At 33.0% G+C, this 17,179-nt stretch overlaps 1 protein-coding gene across 4 annotated transcripts; it reads right to left on the bottom strand.

The window, feature by feature from the left end:
• Positions 1–4,973: 4,973 nt before the first annotated feature.
• Positions 4,974–13,714, bottom strand: LOC107041509 (tubulin-specific chaperone C). 4 transcript variants are annotated; one of them, XM_015262089.1, is made up of 5 exons: positions 13,601–13,714; positions 13,330–13,466; positions 11,085–11,243; positions 8,610–9,001; positions 4,974–6,269 (listed from the first exon to the last, which is right to left on the bottom strand). In XM_015262089.1, the coding sequence occupies exon 5, from the start codon at positions 6,142–6,144 to the stop codon at positions 5,107–5,109; it is 1,038 nt and encodes a 345-aa protein (XP_015117575.1). In that variant the 5' UTR covers positions 6,145–6,269; positions 8,610–9,001; positions 11,085–11,243; positions 13,330–13,466; positions 13,601–13,714; the 3' UTR covers positions 4,974–5,106. The 4 variants fall into 4 exon arrangements, with proteins under 4 accessions (XP_015117575.1, XP_015117573.1, XP_015117576.1 ...); XM_015262087.1 differs by having other exon boundaries at positions 13,330–13,714; XM_015262090.1 differs by lacking the exons at positions 13,330–13,466; positions 13,601–13,714 and adding an exon at positions 11,788–11,806.
• Positions 13,715–17,179: the final 3,465 nt, after the last annotated feature.

Below are 17,179 nucleotides of genomic sequence, written 5' to 3'. Positions count from 1 at the left end.
TTAAAAGTTGAAGCCATAGATGAAATTAATCATGGAAATGGTAGTGCTTTCCTTAGAAAATTCTATTGAATAATTTTATTGTTTTTTGTGTTAATTCTATGGAACATTATAAAACTTGATCGTATCATTTTTTCATAGATATTTGATAGACAAAAGTCAATTGAAAAGTCATTCTTCTAGAGAAATTTCGTGGGCATAAATTTTCGATGAGTTTTTTTGCTGTTTCTTTAAAATTCTTTTGAAATTATAAAATTTAAAAAAACTGGGGAAATTCGCGCCCAAGAATTCTTCTAGAATAAATCCCAACAGAATAAATTATAGAGAGTAAATCATCATCTGTAGATATTTTTCAATAGTAATTTTTTTTTCTGTGAAAAAATACGCATTGAAAATATAATCAATCCTAATTTTTTTCTCTAATTTTCTGAATTTTTTTTATATAAAAAATCATCTATTACAAAACGATTGAATAAAAGAAAATGTCTATAATATTTTTTACATAAAAAATATTGAAAAACGCACAGCCAAGCTGCATGATTTTCAATAAAATTTTCGCAAAACACTAATTGAATTTTTTGAATAAAATTCTATCTAATAGGACACTCAAAGAATTCTTATAGTTTTAATGGGAATTCAGTAGACTTTTTCAATGAAAGCACGAAATTTTTTTATTAAATTTTTTCACACGTTCGAAAATACGTTCAACAGGTTTGAAAAATTTTCATGTCATTCGACATTTTGTTTCAAACGAATACATCAATTGGCATTTATAATGGGAACGGTAGCGCTGTTCTTAGAAAATTCTATTAAATAACTCTATTGTTTTTTGCTAATTCTATAGAAAATTATCCAACCTGATCGTGTCATTTTTCAATAGAGATTGGATAGAAAAAAGTAAATAGATTCTCGTTTTTTTTCGTAGAAATTCATGGGTATAAATTTTCCATAATTGTTTTTTGCTCTGTTTTATTTATTCTTATGTCATTATAAAATAAAAACGAACTTGGAAAATTCATGACTAAGAATTATATAGAATAAATCAACACCTATAGATGTTTTTCAATAGTATTTTTTTTCTATGAAAAATACGTATTGAAAAAAACAGTATTTATTTTCTTCTGTAATTTTCTGAGATTTTCTTTCTATAAAAAAATATCTATTGAAAAATGCAAAGCCAAGTCGCATGATTTTCAATAAAATTTCCGCAAAAAACTAATTGAATTTTTTGAATAAAATTCTATCTAATAGAACACTAAAATGGGAATTCAATAGACTTTCTCACAGAAAGCACCAAATTTTTCTATTAAATTTTTGCACACGTTCAAAAATATGTTCAACAGGTTTGCACCATCTTCACGTCATTCGACATTTTTTTCAGACGAATCAATCAATAAAAAATCCTTCGAGATGATCCATTTTGCCCCAGCATGTACGTGAATTTTATCAGTATTGGCGTCACGTGGCTTTCTACCCAGAGAATAAAACTAGCGGCGCACCTTTTTGGATTATCTTTTTATGGAAAAATAAACAAAAACTAGTGAAATTGTAAGAAAAATGAAGAAAAAGGGGATAAAAATGGACGGTGGATATGAATGACTGCCTCAAGTGAAAAAGAAACTCAAAGTGAATTTTTTGAGATGAAAAATTCCATTTCTTTTAGACGCTTCCCAACTTTATTATACACGCATTGTACATAGAAAAAACTAGTTATTTAATTAACTATAAATTAAATGATTGTAAATTATGGAGAATTGCATTGGAAAAATTCACGGATTGAGAATTAATGGCCAGAGGTATGGAAAATCACTCATGGTTGATGAGATTTTTTCAATTCGAAAGAGTGATGAATTGTATCATGTACTTACCCCGAGCTGATGTGCTCCCACGATAACTGGGAAGACTTAAAAGAGAATATGAATACATATTAAATTAATGCAGGTATTGAACTTCAGTTTCTTTCTCTTCACGTGGGAAAAAAAAAATTATAGAAAAACATGGGGAATTCGTTGGAAAATTCTATTGGATTTTCATTAAACTTCCTACTAGTTTCTTGTTGGTTAATTAATTAATTTAATTGTGTTTTTTCCAATATAAATGTTCAGTGGAAAATATCTATATGGAAAAAATCAATAGAATTAGATTTTTCTGTACAAATTATTTTATTGAGATGTTTCTGTAGAAAATCGTCGGCTCAAATGTTCCGAGTTATTTTGCTTGATTTGTTTAATGAAAGAGGATGTTGAACTTCAGTTTCATTCGCCTCACGTGGGAAAAAAAATTATAAGAAAATCTGAAGAATTCGTTGGAAAATTCGATTTGGCTTCTATTGAACATTCTATTAGTTTCTGGTTGGTTAATTAATTTAATTGCGTTTTTTTCCAATAGAAATGATGAAAGGAAAATATTCTGCAGAATATTTGCTATAGAAATATTTGAGATATTTGCTATAGAAATTTCTCGTCTTAAATCTGCTAATTTTTTTTAGTTTGATTTTTTTTACTTAAACGAGAAAAAACAATAAATTTGGAAAAGGATTTCCTATCGAAAAGGTTCATAAAACGATTAAATTTTATTGACTTTTTTTCTATAAAATATTTATTATCGGCCAAAAACTGATAGAATTTTCAATAAAAGTTCAATAGAAATCCAATACAATTTTCGATCGAATGTGCTAGAAAATTCTATTGTAGTTTTATAGAAGTTCTTATCAATCTTTAATCGATTTTATTGTTTTTTTTTCTCCCAATAAAAATATTCAGTCATAAATACTCTATAGAAGACATCGATAGAATTTGATTATTATATATAACTTACTGTTCTGACATATTTTCTATAGAAATTCCTCGGCCGAAATGTTTCACGGTTTTTGTTTGATTTAATCAAAAGAGTAGAAAAATGGTATAGAAAGATGAAATTTTACTGAGTTTTTGTATAAAATAGTTTGTTGGACATTTGCTATAAAAAATGTGCAGCAAAGCTGCGGAACTCTCCAATAGAATCGCCCAAAATTAAAAGAATTTTGAAAAGATGTTCAATAGAAATGCGAAAGAAATTTCTATTCAATTCGCTATAAAATCCTATTGAAAATTCTATTAGTTTGAAAAATATTCTATAGAAGAAATCAATGGATTTCAATTCTTCGTTTCGAGGAAAAAAGGAGCAAAATAGAGTGGAAAAAACTTGGAAAATTTATGTCGAGAAAATATCTCAATAAAAAAAATTGCATCGAAAGATTCTACCGATTATTTCCATAAAATAGTTTCTAGTGGACATTTTTTATTGAAAAAAGGCGCAGAAAAGCTGCAGGATTCTTCACCAGAATCGTTCAAAAATAAATAAAATTTTCAACAAAATTTCAATAGAAATCCACTAGAATTTTCCATCGACTTCGCCAGGTTTCTCTAGAATTTTTTCGTCTGTATTCTGTCCTATGATTTCTCTCAGTTTCATATTGAGCACGCTATCGCACCTATGTACTACATTCCTAAACGAAAATAGTATTCCTCTCGATGATGAGCATACGAGTCTCATCATCGAGAATATTTCATTGTTAGTGAAGTAAAACGAATGGAATGAAAAACCTGAATGTTTTTCAATCATAACAAAAAAAAGAGGAAATCACTCTCTGTCTCTCTCATTGTTAATTAGTTTAATTACAATTAAATTATTGTCGAAGAGTGCTGTAATGATTCATCTGATGGATGATTTCAGGTGAGAGAACTCGAAGGTGAATTAAGAAAAACGTACAATAAATCAAAAGTAAATTAAATGGAGTAGGAATAACTCATTTAAGCACAACTGGTACTTACGACATTTGTGTACTTAAGGATGATGCATACGTAAATGTAAAAAGGGGGGAGGGAGGATGACTATTGCCATTGGAGAATTGAGGGATTGGTGGAAGGTATCTTAAACTCGTCTTCTGTACAAATTATTTTCATTACGTTCTACTTGAAATTATTCCCTCGTGGTTGCGAGAATTTTCCTTTCTCTCCCTCTGTTTCTCGTTTTTTTTCTTCGGTTGATAATGAAATGTTTTGGATGAGCAATGTCAGGATCATTGAGAACGGAGGGGAGAGAGGAGTCGGTGTATATAATTGTGTGAGAGAGTTTAAGAAATATGGATTATTTTATAATTGAAAAATGGATAATGGATGATGAGATAATTCCGTCGAATAATGTAACTTGTTCGTTCTGCAATGTAACAGCGACTGTAAAAATATGGTTTATTATAACATTTGTTGTGATTATGAAAAATTACTTGTCGATTTATTTCAGCCCTTTTGTTTTTTAAATTTGATTTTTCTTTGGAAATTCTACGGAAATTATGTTGATATTTCAGTGGAATTCAGTCAGTTTTTAATGAATATCTCGGAACCTAAGGGAGATAGCAAATTTTTTGTAATAACCTCTTTTTGCAGAGCGGATTGAGAGCTACAAAAAAAGTTATAATGAAAATTCGCTGTTTCGCTTAGATTCGGAGATATTCTTCGAAAACTCAGCGAAGAGCTAAGTCGACTTAAATCGGTTTACTGTCTCGTTACTGAATTGTGTTGAAAGTCTAATAGGATTAGTGCTTTTCTCAACCATGGGTCAGAAATATTTATTCCATAAAAAATGCTGTCAGGAAGAAAAATGCTAATCTATATTTTTTTTAATCAGAAAAATGTCTGGAATTAATCATGAAAATTCCGATGAATGCAAACTCTAAATTTTCTGCACTCTAAAGACAACAGTTTTAATCATGCATTTTTCCATTATCTATGGAATTTTTATAATTCTTAGAAACAAACTGTATGAAACAAATCATCAGAATTTCGATTATTTCAAGATCATTTTTCCCATAGGAGCATAAACACTTTTTTGAGAAGAAGTTTCTCAAATCTATAGACTTTAAAATTCCAGACTTTTTTCTCTCGAATGACTTCCCTCAAGAATTCCCCAGGACCCCCAATAAAAAACACACAATTCCCTCTCAATTCATCAATTACGTGCATTTATTAATCTCCCGTAAAAGCGCAAAAATACACGTGTAAATGACATAATGAAACCAGCGAATCTCTCCATTGAAATAAAAAAAAATCCAACAGACCTATCACCCAGTCCTCACACCTCCCAACTCTTGACCCTCTGTTCACTCTTGATAACCCCCCAATTGGGCGACTGTTTCTCATAACTCAGCCAGTTAAAATCATCGACAGAGTCCCAATTATTAACTTTAACATCCAGGCCAGCTAGCTTAAAATGACTCTCCTGATCCTCGTAACTCCAGTTGTAAGGTGCCACCCTAATCTTCGTGCAGTCCTCAATGATAGCTCTACTCGTCACATGAAGGTAAATGGACAAGTCCGTCGAGGAATGAAGTCGCAACTGTTGGCAGGCGAATGCAAACGTCGATTGTGTGCAACTGTGGGCAAACACTGATGACGACACTGGACCAATCAGCACTGTGCACTGCTTTATGTTCACCATATGAACAGTGGAAGGTGCACCATAAATAACAACTGTACATCTCGTCAAATCCGACAGTAAAACATCATTTTTATTGACATTTTCAGCATCGAGAATCAGTCGTTCATCAGTTTTTCCAGTTACTGTGCTTGCACTGTCGCTGAATTTACCTATCAGATCGTTATTCTGTCTCGTCGTGCCATTGCCCATTCCCTCGGAGAGGGTCATGTCTTTGAGGCCATCAGTGACATCAATTGTCTTCGTGTCCGACGGTTTCTTTATTACTCTTCTATTTTTGAAGCCAAATTTTTTCTTTGGAAGAAGCTTCATCTCCAACTCCGAGGCCTCGTTCTCAAGATGTTGGAGGGTCTCTTGAGCTCGTCTTATGTCGTAAACCTTGAGGAATATCTTCGATTGTGAGAGGTAATTCTTGAGGGTCAGGATCTCCTTGCTGGCTTTGTCGAAGAGACCTGGGAGGGAGGGGGTCGGGGTCGATGGGGCTGACTCCAGGAGGGATTTTATCTTGCTGCAGGAGGCGTAGAAGGCGTCCTTGAAGAAGCCCAACTGCTCGCTGTCGACAGTCAGCTGCTGTTTTTCCTCTCGTCTGCGCTCGATTATTGTCTTGCGCTCGCGGTCACGTTTGTTGATGCGCTCCGGAAGGCTGTCGGTGGCTATTAGCTCGGAGGACTCCATTTCTTGGATGAGGGCTATTTCTGAGGGGCCGGCGGAGACGATGGGGTAGGCTCGGAGGCTGGCATAAGCGCGGATTTCTTCAGGAAGGCCTGGTACGTGGGGATGTTCGAATTCTTCGGATATTGCTGGAAGGTAAAGGCGAGAGAGGGGTGAGTTAATGCGTTCAAGGACTTTTTTAGGGATTATTATTTCATTATTGACGTGGATACGTCTATGGTTTCAATATAGGGGGTCATTTTGGGAAACGGTCCTTATGTGCAGCGCCATCTAACGGAATTATAGAAAATTCTCGGCATTTCGAGATAATTTGAGAAGTTTCTTGAAATTTCGAAAAAATTCAAGGAGTTTCTAGAAAATTCGAGAAAATTCAAAAAGTTTTTTTTTTAAATTGACGCCTGTTTTTTTAGAGGGGGAGGTTCACCCCGGAGAGAAAACTTTCTCGTGGTCCCAGGAAAAATTTTTGAAAGATTTTTTCGCGTGATTTTTCCTCAGGAAGCAGATGCTGTAGGTCTACTTTGGAGGTTTTAAGTTTTTGTATGGGAAAGTTCAACTGCAAAAAAATCAACCTATTAATTTTGTCAATAATTTTTTGAAGAGGAAATTATTGAATATGAAATTTCATGGAAGAGCCATTTACCGCACCATTCCCCATATATTATTTCAGTTTTTTGCACTATTTTATGCGATCATAGCCCAGAATTTTGAAAATAGAAAATTGGAAATCAGTTCCTGCTCTGTTTGGAAGCACAAAATAGAAATAAAAATGAACAGAAAAATGATAATAACAGGTGATTTTCGCTGGATTCCTGTACATGTGGGGATTCGAGGTAATGAGGAGGTGGACTCCTTAGCAAAAAACGCAACGGAGGAAAGTGAAACACCTTTTTTACTTCCTGCCACAGACTTTAAAGCTCTATTCAAATCAGAAAGTTGGCTAGATACTACGAACACTATTCTAGGTGAATCTACAAGGGAGCGGAAACCAAAAGGGACATACTATTTTAGACATTTCTGGAATAGAAAAAAAAAAACAACCGTGGTTCTGGGGACAAAAGCTCCCGAGAGATTTAATTGTCTGGGTCAATAGAGTGAGAGCCAATCATTACTATCTTAATGGATCATTGTACAGGAAAAATATTGTAAGCAGCCCGGAATGCATTTGCGGAGATAACTCTGAGACACAAGATATAGAACATACAATTTGGTATTGTCCTCATTATAACAAAGGAAGGGAACAAATGATTAACAAATTGGTTGAATTACGATGCCCTAGACCATTTACCATAAATGCATTCCTGGTATCCAAGAATTTAAAACCATTAGAAATGATACATGAATTTGTTAAGAAAAATGGAATTAGAATTTAAAATAGCCGCACAGTTTTTGTAAATAACCCGAGAAGGGTTTGTACATAATAAAAAAAAAAAAAAAAACAGGTGATTTTCCAGGATTACACCCCAAGAAGAGTTTTCTTATTCGAAGTTACAATATAATCTAGAGTAATATTTTCCTGGGGTAAACATTCTCTTTTGGAGCAATCGTTGAAAAATAGAATGCAGAGAACATGAAGTCTAAAAAACTGTTCAATGGAGTAAGTTCCACTTACAATATTTCATGGAAAGTCCATTTACCTCCCATCCTATGTATTTCAGTTTTTTGTACCATTTTATACAATCATAGCACAGATTTTTGAAAATAAAAAATTGTAAAAACTTCTTGCTCCATTTGGAAGCATAACTTACGTGAAATAAAGATAAACAGAGAAATGATTGTAAAATTATTTTCCCAGGAGTAGACCTCAAAAGGAAGTTTTCGCATTCGGAGTCAAAATATAACTTAGGGCCATATTTTCCCGGGATAAATCTTCCATTTTGGAGTAATCGTTGAAAAATAGAATTTAGAGAACATGAATGTCTAAAAAACTGTTGACATTCATTGCATTGCATTGAATTCGTGTTATAATATTTCATGAAAGGTCAATTTACCTCATCATTCCTTACGCATTTTAATATTTTGCACCATTTTATGCAATCATAGGCCAAAATTTTGAAAGTACAAACTTCTAGCTCTATTTGGAAGCGCAAAATAGAAATAAGGATGAACAGAAAAATGATAATAATAAGTGATTTTCCAGGATTACACCCCAAAAAGAGTTTTCTTATTCGGAGTTAAAATATAACCCAGAATATTTTCCTGGGGTAAACATTCCCTTTTGGAGCAATGGTTGAAAAATATAATTTAGAGAACATGAATGTCTAAAAAACTGTTCAATGCATTAAGTTCTTGTCATAGTATTTCATGAAAGGTCCATTTACCTCACAATCCCCGATGTCTTTTATTTTTTTGCACCATTTGATGCAATCATAGCCCAGAATTTTGAAAATGGAAAATTTGAAAATGCAAAATAGGTAAAATAATGATAAACATAAAAATGACAATAAGAGATGATTTTTCTATTATTATACCTTAAAAGGAATATTTCTCTCATCCGGAGTCACGATTTTCATCAAAACATAACCGAGCATAGGGACACTAGCCAGCAGGAACAGTGCTTTTCCGAGCGCCATTAAGCATTTGTATTGATTACCCCAGGCAATCAATTGAAATAGCCACCAGTCGATCCACCAAACCCCTCCAATACTCTAGTTATTGTGACCACTGAATTATTTCGGCCTTTCGGAGGTCGAAAGTGAAGATATGAATTCTTAGAACAGGTTAAACATTGAGGAACTATTCGGAGCACTAGAAGGCCCCTGGTGGCATTGGAGGGAAGTAGAGGACAATTACGTCTTCCAGGCGGTTATTTCAAACTGAAGACATGGATAATCACTTTGTTCACATATTAGTATAGCCATTGCTGCTGATAAAAGAGTTAACTGATTAGTTTTCTTTTACGAGATCGAATAGACAATTCGATAGATTTTATATGAGTCATCACGTCAATATTTAAGTTGATTGGAATCAATATGTTCTTTCACGTATACGAAATTCCATAGTATTACTGAAAAATTCGTCGAAATCCATGAAAACTTCAATTGAGAATTAATAGGGGAGGGTGGGGTAAAATGGACACTTTAGACTTTTTCAAAATTATTCATAACTCAGAAACAAATTTATCAGTTGAGCTCAATTTAGGCTTGTCACAAAGAGAAAGAATTGTTCTTTGTGGATTGAAAAAACAGTAATTGAATTTTATCAACATTTCAACCCCTCATTAACATTTTTTTTAAAGTCAAGTGTCCGTTTTTCCCCAACCTCCCCTACATATTCCGTTGGAAATCATTAACATCAACATGACCGTCATTATCATGCACGCGATTTCTCTCTTAGACATTTAGGAATAAACGTGTGACATCTCCTTTTTATATAAAGAAGGTCTGGCTCCATTATCTGCCGAACGTTATCCAAATTGATTTTTGCTTTTGAATGGGAGCTTTATAATTGGTCGATTTTTCAATTCTCGAATTTTGCTTGGAAATGACTTAGAATGTTATAAAACGTCGAGATACGGTGTTTTGAGAAAATGTGTCTGTGTACGTTCGTATGTGCGCACAAAATTCTGGGAATTTTTTTATAAATTTTCCACAAAACAAGTGGGAAATTGCTCTTGTATTGTATATGGTATAGTTATTTTTGCTAATAAATTGGCAATATGCTTCCGAATGATTATCTTGCACATCATTTCCTTCTGTCATGTATAATTCATTGTTTATGTCATTTTATTAAATTGAATAAGATTTCCTTTTATCTAATTTTGTCAGATTTTCAACTTAGTTGAATGTTAATAGCATCATTATTCTTATGATCACTTTTCTTCTATTGTCTTTTTGATCTAGTTCTATCTCTGCCCTCAGCCCTTCGATAAAATGTTAATAGAACAATTCAGTAGCGAAGTGGTCAAACGGTTTAAGTCGATTTTGACTATTCGTGAATTTTCAATGAATATCTCGCAATCTAAGGCAGATTGCAAAATTTCTGTTATGACCTTTTCGGTAGAGCACAGTGAGAGCTCTAAAAAAGAAATATCCGAAAATTTCGCTATCTCCCTTAGATTTGAAGATATTTCTCGAAAACTCAGTTAAGAGCTAAGTCGACTTTAACCGTTTGACCACTTCGCTACTGAATTTTATTTACACCTACTTGAATCAATTTGAAACATCACATTTGACGAAACCATCAGAAAGCTCACTTTCAGGGAAATTCATGAAAAATTCAAAATTTTCATCAATCATCATAAAAATCAAATCAATCAATATAGCTATCGTAATCATCCTAATCAACTTTGACTTGAAGCCATTAAAACAAACATTTTAAGCTATGATTAAATTCATTTGAAGCATGATATCCGAAGATATCCTCGGAATTCTGATTTTCAATAAATACAAAATTTTTGAAAATTTTCGAATAAATCAAAATAGTGATTATTGCTATCGCCTTTATCTTCGACGTCGTTCAAAGGAACATCCAAACAAATTTTTAAAGCCATCATTCAATCAATTGAATATTTTTTTTAGTTATCGTGGGACAATCGATTTTTGAAAAAATTCGAAAATTACAAAAACTAATGAATTAAACGAACGAATCAAATTTTAATTAATGACGATCGATAGGGATCAACAATACCTACATTTGAAAAAAAAAAGATTCAATTCCATCCATTCGTTATGAACAATTGAAGAGAAATTTGACCACACATATTGACATACATACATACACACATACGGACACGGTCTAAAAATTGCATTTTCGGACTTTTCGGATCATAATGGGTTGACATAACACAAAAAATCCAAAACTTAAATTTGAACGATTACAAAACTTCCATTCAAAAACAAAAATATCCCACGCCATCAGTATATCAGCAATTCAATGAGTAATTCAGATTATAAAAAAGGCTTAACTGTTTATTTTGCCCCACTCGTCTCTACGCAAATACTTACACTATTGAAAATGCTGATTTATTGTCTAGTTCTCCGCTTTTCCCCAAGTCAGTAAATCAAATTCTCTGATCTTGTTATTATCGCTGTTGATCGTCTCTCCGATCATGTAATAACTCTCGAGAACCCTCGGCCAATTCTCTGACATGTAGTGCCGAAAGACTAAAAGGAAAAAACAAGTAGAAAAATAAATGAAAACTTTAAATGTAGAATTTTTCCCTGAAACAAACCAAACTTTAAAAGAACTGTCAAAATCCATCATAAATACCAGAAATTAGGACTCTGAACACTTCTCCCAACTTCTGACTTGAAGGAAAATAAATAAATCTCACAAATTCTGTTTTTTCAACTTTCAATTCGAATAAATCTTCTCCAGCAATTTTTAAATGAAAAAATTGACCCATTATGTGTTACCATTGGACTGTTCATGGTAAATATGTGGCTGCCACAATAACCACTGACTCACACAAATTGTCCCAAGTTTTAATATAAAAGTTATCCAGTTGTCGAATAATTTTCGAAATAGTATCTCTTGAAATTTCAATACATAAGTACTAAAAATGTTAAATTTGATTTTAAAGAAAATATTCTGATAAATTTCGGTAGATATTCCACAGAATTTACACCCTAAATGAAAAAAACCTCACAAACTATTATTATTTATTTTTTACCTATTATTTTTGTTTTATTATTAAGGTAAATGTACCTATGACCGTCTTTGTCCCTACGCTCGTTCAGATCCTGCCAGCTGACATTTCAATCGTTTTGATAGTCCCAAGAGTCTATTAAGAGCAAAGTACGATTGGAGTTATTAGTTTAGTCAATAAGAAAAGTTATAGACACCAATGCAGGGTGATTTATTGAATAATAAGAGAGAAAAATCACATTCACATCAACTCGTGCTACGACAGAGTTAATTCTTAAGTCACAAGTTAAGAAACTCACAATTTTAAAACGTTGATATCTCCGTTACAATAATAAAATGGAATTAAAAATCCCTTGGCTAAGGTTTCGAATAGTTGAAAATTTAATAAAAATGGATAAATTATAGTAATATCCGGATATTTCACTGAAATATTGCCAATTAAAAGAATAGGTACAATAAAAAAGGCATTGATCCTACACTCGTTTTGCACCCAACTGTCAACTGGTAACGGACTAAACGGATGAAAAAATCATTTAAAAGGTTGGACTGTCCAATGGAAATACAATTTTGTGCATCGAGATATTTTTTAATGTTGTTTTATCACAAAATAGGATACTCACGAGGTAATTAGTTCGGATATAACCTTTCCATATCACTCAAATCACGAGACGAGGATAGGGACATGTGTCAAACGAGCATGGGTACAAATGAACGAGCGTAGGGACATGGGACTTATCACATTCATGGACGATTATTCACTAAAAAATAGTAATTATCATAATTAATATAAATAAATTCCAATTCTGAAGGTTTTACCCTCTGATATGTAATTTAAATCATCGCACCTTCACGCTCATTTCGATAGAAATATTGGACTAATGATGTGTTCACCTTAGCTAGACGAGCGTGGGGTCATTTACCTTACTATTTGAGTTGTCTTTCCCTGAAAACAACGTTCGGAAAATTTTTTCCAGTCAAAAGATAAATTTCGGAACAAAATGATGTTTACAAATTCACTAGAGAATTTCGACTCTGAAATCTCTCCCAATTTTTACACAGTGCAAAACAAAAAAAAATTTTCACTAAAACCAATATTGTAAAGATTTTTTGGGGCCAAAGGATGAATAAATAACAAGGGAAAGATGTGGTAAAATGGGGACTTCTCACTTGTTTTTCTAATGTTCATAATGGTTCATAATTCACAAACAAATTCATCAACAAACTCAGTCTATACTCATCATAAAGGGGAAGAATTGTACTTTTCACGGGGCAAGAAAATTATTCCACTCCATAAACAATTCAATAAATCATTAAAATTAGAAAAAATCAAGTGCCCATTATGGCCCATTCTGATAATGTCAAATTTCGTTACATATTCACCAGAGAAATTCGACTCCCAATTTCTGCACTCGATACAAAACAAAAAATCTCACCAACCAATTATTTCAATTCTCTTTCACTGGAAACAATATTCTGAAGACTTTTTGAAGCAAAAAGATTGATTTCAGAGCAGAATAAAATCATTTGCATGACTCACAGGGTTCACTAATGCTATTTAACAAATCTTAACCTCAAATTAGGGGGTGGACAGCCCATACTGACCTTGAGACCGATTCATCCGCGACCAAAGAACATATGAACCCGCAAGAAATGTCAATTCCACCAGAATTAATCCCTTTCCGACACGCCAAAAGATCCTGAACAATTGTTTCTTTGGTTTCTTGATTAGCATGCTTGTACTGTCGGCATAACAAATGATACTGGTTCACATATATCGGAAATACTCATAAATTCGGTGTTTACTCGATGAAGTGATGAATGAGGGGAATGTATGGGGTGAAACACTCGGGGATTTGGGGTAGTGTAACTTCACCTTCACAAAGGAACTTCAACCACTCGATATTTTTCAGTTTTTGTGTCGATGTGTCGATGACAATTAAAGTGGGCGCACGTGTCCCTCTTGCACTCGCTACTTTTTCGAGTATTTTTTATTCAGCTGTCTCGCTCTGACATGGGTGGGGAACAACGCCACCTACTCTCTGTCTCTTTTCAACGGGGTTTCGCTCTCGCTCTGGAATATCGGGGGATTACCATAAATGGAAATCGTCAATACCTCTCATTCAAGTGCTCCAAATTGGGAATGTTTTTTTATCTTTACGAAATTCCGGAACTAATAGGTGTTTCATGTTTTTTAAGATATTGAATTGTCATGATGACGAATCATTCTAGGAGAATATGTCAGAAGACTTTTTTTGTAGAAAATTTTCTTAACTGCAAAAAATGTCTTTTGACGTTTTTGGCTGATATGATCAGTTTCTGAGATGAATGCAGAATCAATGAAACAAGCTGAAAAAATTGACTGTTAATCCTTGCATAATAATGTTAAAAGACCTCGGAAGTAAAAAAAAATGACAGAAATGAGTGGAAAATTTTGCGCCACGAATTTTCAGCCAAAGAAGGATGAAAAAATGTGAAAGACAGTTTAAAAAATTCGTTCATTTTTTAGGAACTGGATAAAATGAGCTGAAAGTGATCTGAAAATGATGAATAATTTTAATAAAAGCTTGAAAATTCGAAGTGGGAGTGCCGCCATCTTTAAGCGCTGATGGATGGAGAACAACGCTACCCACTCTATGTCTCTTTTTACCGGGTTTTTCGTCTCTCTTGGGGATATCAGGGGATTACCATAAATGAAAATCGTCAATATACCCATTCAAGTATTCCAAATTGGATTTTTTTATCTTTGGAAAATTTTATATCGAACAAATGGGTTTCTCATCTTTTTTCAGATATTCAATTGTCATGATGACGAATTATTCGAGGAGACTATGTCAAAACACTTTTTGTAGAAAATTTTCTTGGCTGCGAAAAATCTTTCTTGACATTTTTGGCTGAAATGATCCGTTTCTGAGGTAAGTGCAGAATAAGTGGGAGAAACTGATGAAATTTACTGTTATTACTTCAATAATAACGAGTAAAAAAAAACTACAGTGATACATTGCGCCACGAAAATTTTGCGCCACGAATTCTCAGCCAAAAAAGGATGAAAAAAATCTGAAGGATAGTTGACAAAATTCGTTCATTTTTCAGGAAACGGATGAAACGAGTTGAAAGTAATTTGAAAAGGATGAATAATTTTTAAAAATGCTTGAAAATGCGAAGTGGGAGCGCCGCAATCTTTAACCACTGATGGGTGGGAAACGATGCCGCCTACTTTTTATCTTTTTTGAACGAGTTTTTCGTCTCACTTTGGGATAACAGGGGATTACCATCAATGAAAATCCTCAATATATCCACTCAAGTGCTTCAAATTGATATTTTTTATCTTTGGCAAATTTTCGCAGGACGGGGCAGGAGCGAATGATATCGAACAAATGGGTTTTTCATGTTTTTTAAGATATTGAATAGTCAAGATGACGAATTATTCCAGGAGAATATGTCAAAAATATGTTAAAAAATATGTTTTCATGTAGAAAATTTTCTTGACTGCGAAAAATGTGTGTTAGAAATGCGACTAAAATTCTAGAACATTCAACTCGAGCACCATCGGGAGGCTTCGGTTGAGCGGTCAGCCGATCGTGAAAACCCCCAAATTTAGTCTTACATCGCACTTCAGCGAGGACAGTAGCTTCTTGAACCTCACCTCGCTCACTAGTAACCAAGTACATCACCAGTCTTTGTAAGATCAACGTTTCGTTCAGTACATCACCTCAGTTTTATCAGTCTAAATTTAACTATTATCAGTGATTCAACTTTATTAAAATTGCAGACAATCAGCAATGATTTTAAGACACTCAACAGTGAAATTTAATACCAAAGAGTGTAAATATTTAATTAACGACGTGGTTCGATCCCACGAATAAACGGGAATTTTTATAATTCGTCTCAACGTTAATTTTCCAGCATTTGCCTCCACATTTTCTCCCATATCCACCCTAAGCCAAGTTCCTCACCAAACAATGTGTTTTGAAATTTTTTGTTAGCATAATCGTCTTCTGAGATAAATGCTGAAGCAATGAAAGAAAGTCGGGTTATTACCTGTTAACACCTGACTAATAATGTTAAGAGCCCCTGGAGCGGAGCAAAGCCCCTTCCCATAAATAAACGAAAAAATCATTATACAATGAAAAATGTGCTTTCTAGTGTAATTTATTGAAAACTCATCTGTACATGTACTCCACTCGTCTCCCGATATATCAATTAATATATCAATAATATTCTCTTGCCTATTTGCAATATTTATTTACCATTCTTTGTAATTTAAATTAGACTTCACGTATGAAAACATCTTCAAGATCATTTCGATAATTCTTACAATAATTAATAAGTGGTGTTTAATCCACTGATAATAAATTCATCGTGTTTTCTCGTTATTCGTAAACAATCGACGATAAATGATAATTCGTCTCTTATTTCATAGAAATACGCTGGCAGTTAATTAATCATTAATAAAGGGTAACGCATGCAATTTTATTCATTATTTATCGTTTTTAAAAAGATTAAGTTTTGCGATTACCGTTTTGCTTCTTTTTTTTCGTTATAAAATTTCTCTACGTTCTAAATTAAAAAATAAAATCTACATTCTTACGTCGACGACCGAATAATTACACTTTAATTTCCAATAGAAATTTATTTAATGCCATTTTTTTTTAATTCAGAATTTGAAAAATAAGTGAAAATTCAATTTTACATATTGCAACTATTTTTGTTTTTAGCGAAATTTTGATGTTCCAGGTGATCGGCACGAACCAAGTAAATCGATTTCAATCGAAAAAAAATCGAAGATGCTCTCCTCCTTCAAATATTGGGTGATTATTCATTCTGTTGAGAAGTGGTGAAACTCGTTGATTCAATTTTATTTGGGAATTAGATTTTGAGACCATTTTGACCTTTAAGGGAGGTGCTGAAATTCTTGTGAGGAATTTTTTTGGGATCTAGAAAAACTTTTTCACAAAAATTTTGTTATTGCCCTGAGATTTAGAGATACTTTACAAAAACTGATGTATTTAAAACTGAAATTTATATTCATTTTTCGAAATTTCAGATTTTAATATTTGATGAGTGTCTCCAAATATTTAAAAAAAAAACAAAAAATTTTGGTGAAAATTGTTGCGTCGTTTTTCTTCAATTCCAAGATATTTCCTAAAAAATTGCAAAAAAAAACTAACATATTTTATTTCTCGACTTCCCTCTGAATTCGTTATCATTATTCAATATTGTGAGATTTTTCATTCAGTTGAGAAGTGGTGAAACTCGTTGATTCAATTTCTTTTGAGAATTCGATTTTGAGAATCTTTTGACATCTAAGGGACATCTAAGGGGTTAAAATTCTTGTGAGGGATTTTTTGGGATCCAGATTTTGTGATTTTCCTCAGATTTAGTGATATTTACTAAAAACTGATGTGTTTGAAACTGAAATTTATAATGATTTGTATGAATTTTAGACTTTAAT

The sequence above is a fragment of the Diachasma alloeum genome, unplaced genomic scaffold (assembly GCF_001412515.2).
Source record: "Diachasma alloeum isolate Michigan unplaced genomic scaffold, Dall2.0 Dall_scaffold_00366, whole genome shotgun sequence".
Lineage (NCBI taxonomy): Eukaryota > Metazoa > Arthropoda > Insecta > Hymenoptera > Braconidae > Diachasma > Diachasma alloeum.
Note: the sequence above shows the minus strand (reverse complement) of the source record. Positions and strands in the feature narration are given on the sequence as shown.

What these genes read in the sequence shown, in the direction of transcription:
- LOC107041509 (XM_015262087.1), bottom strand. Translation starts at nt 6,144, where the DNA reads ATGGAGTCCTCCGAGCTAATAGCCACCGACAGCCTTCCGGAGCGCATC.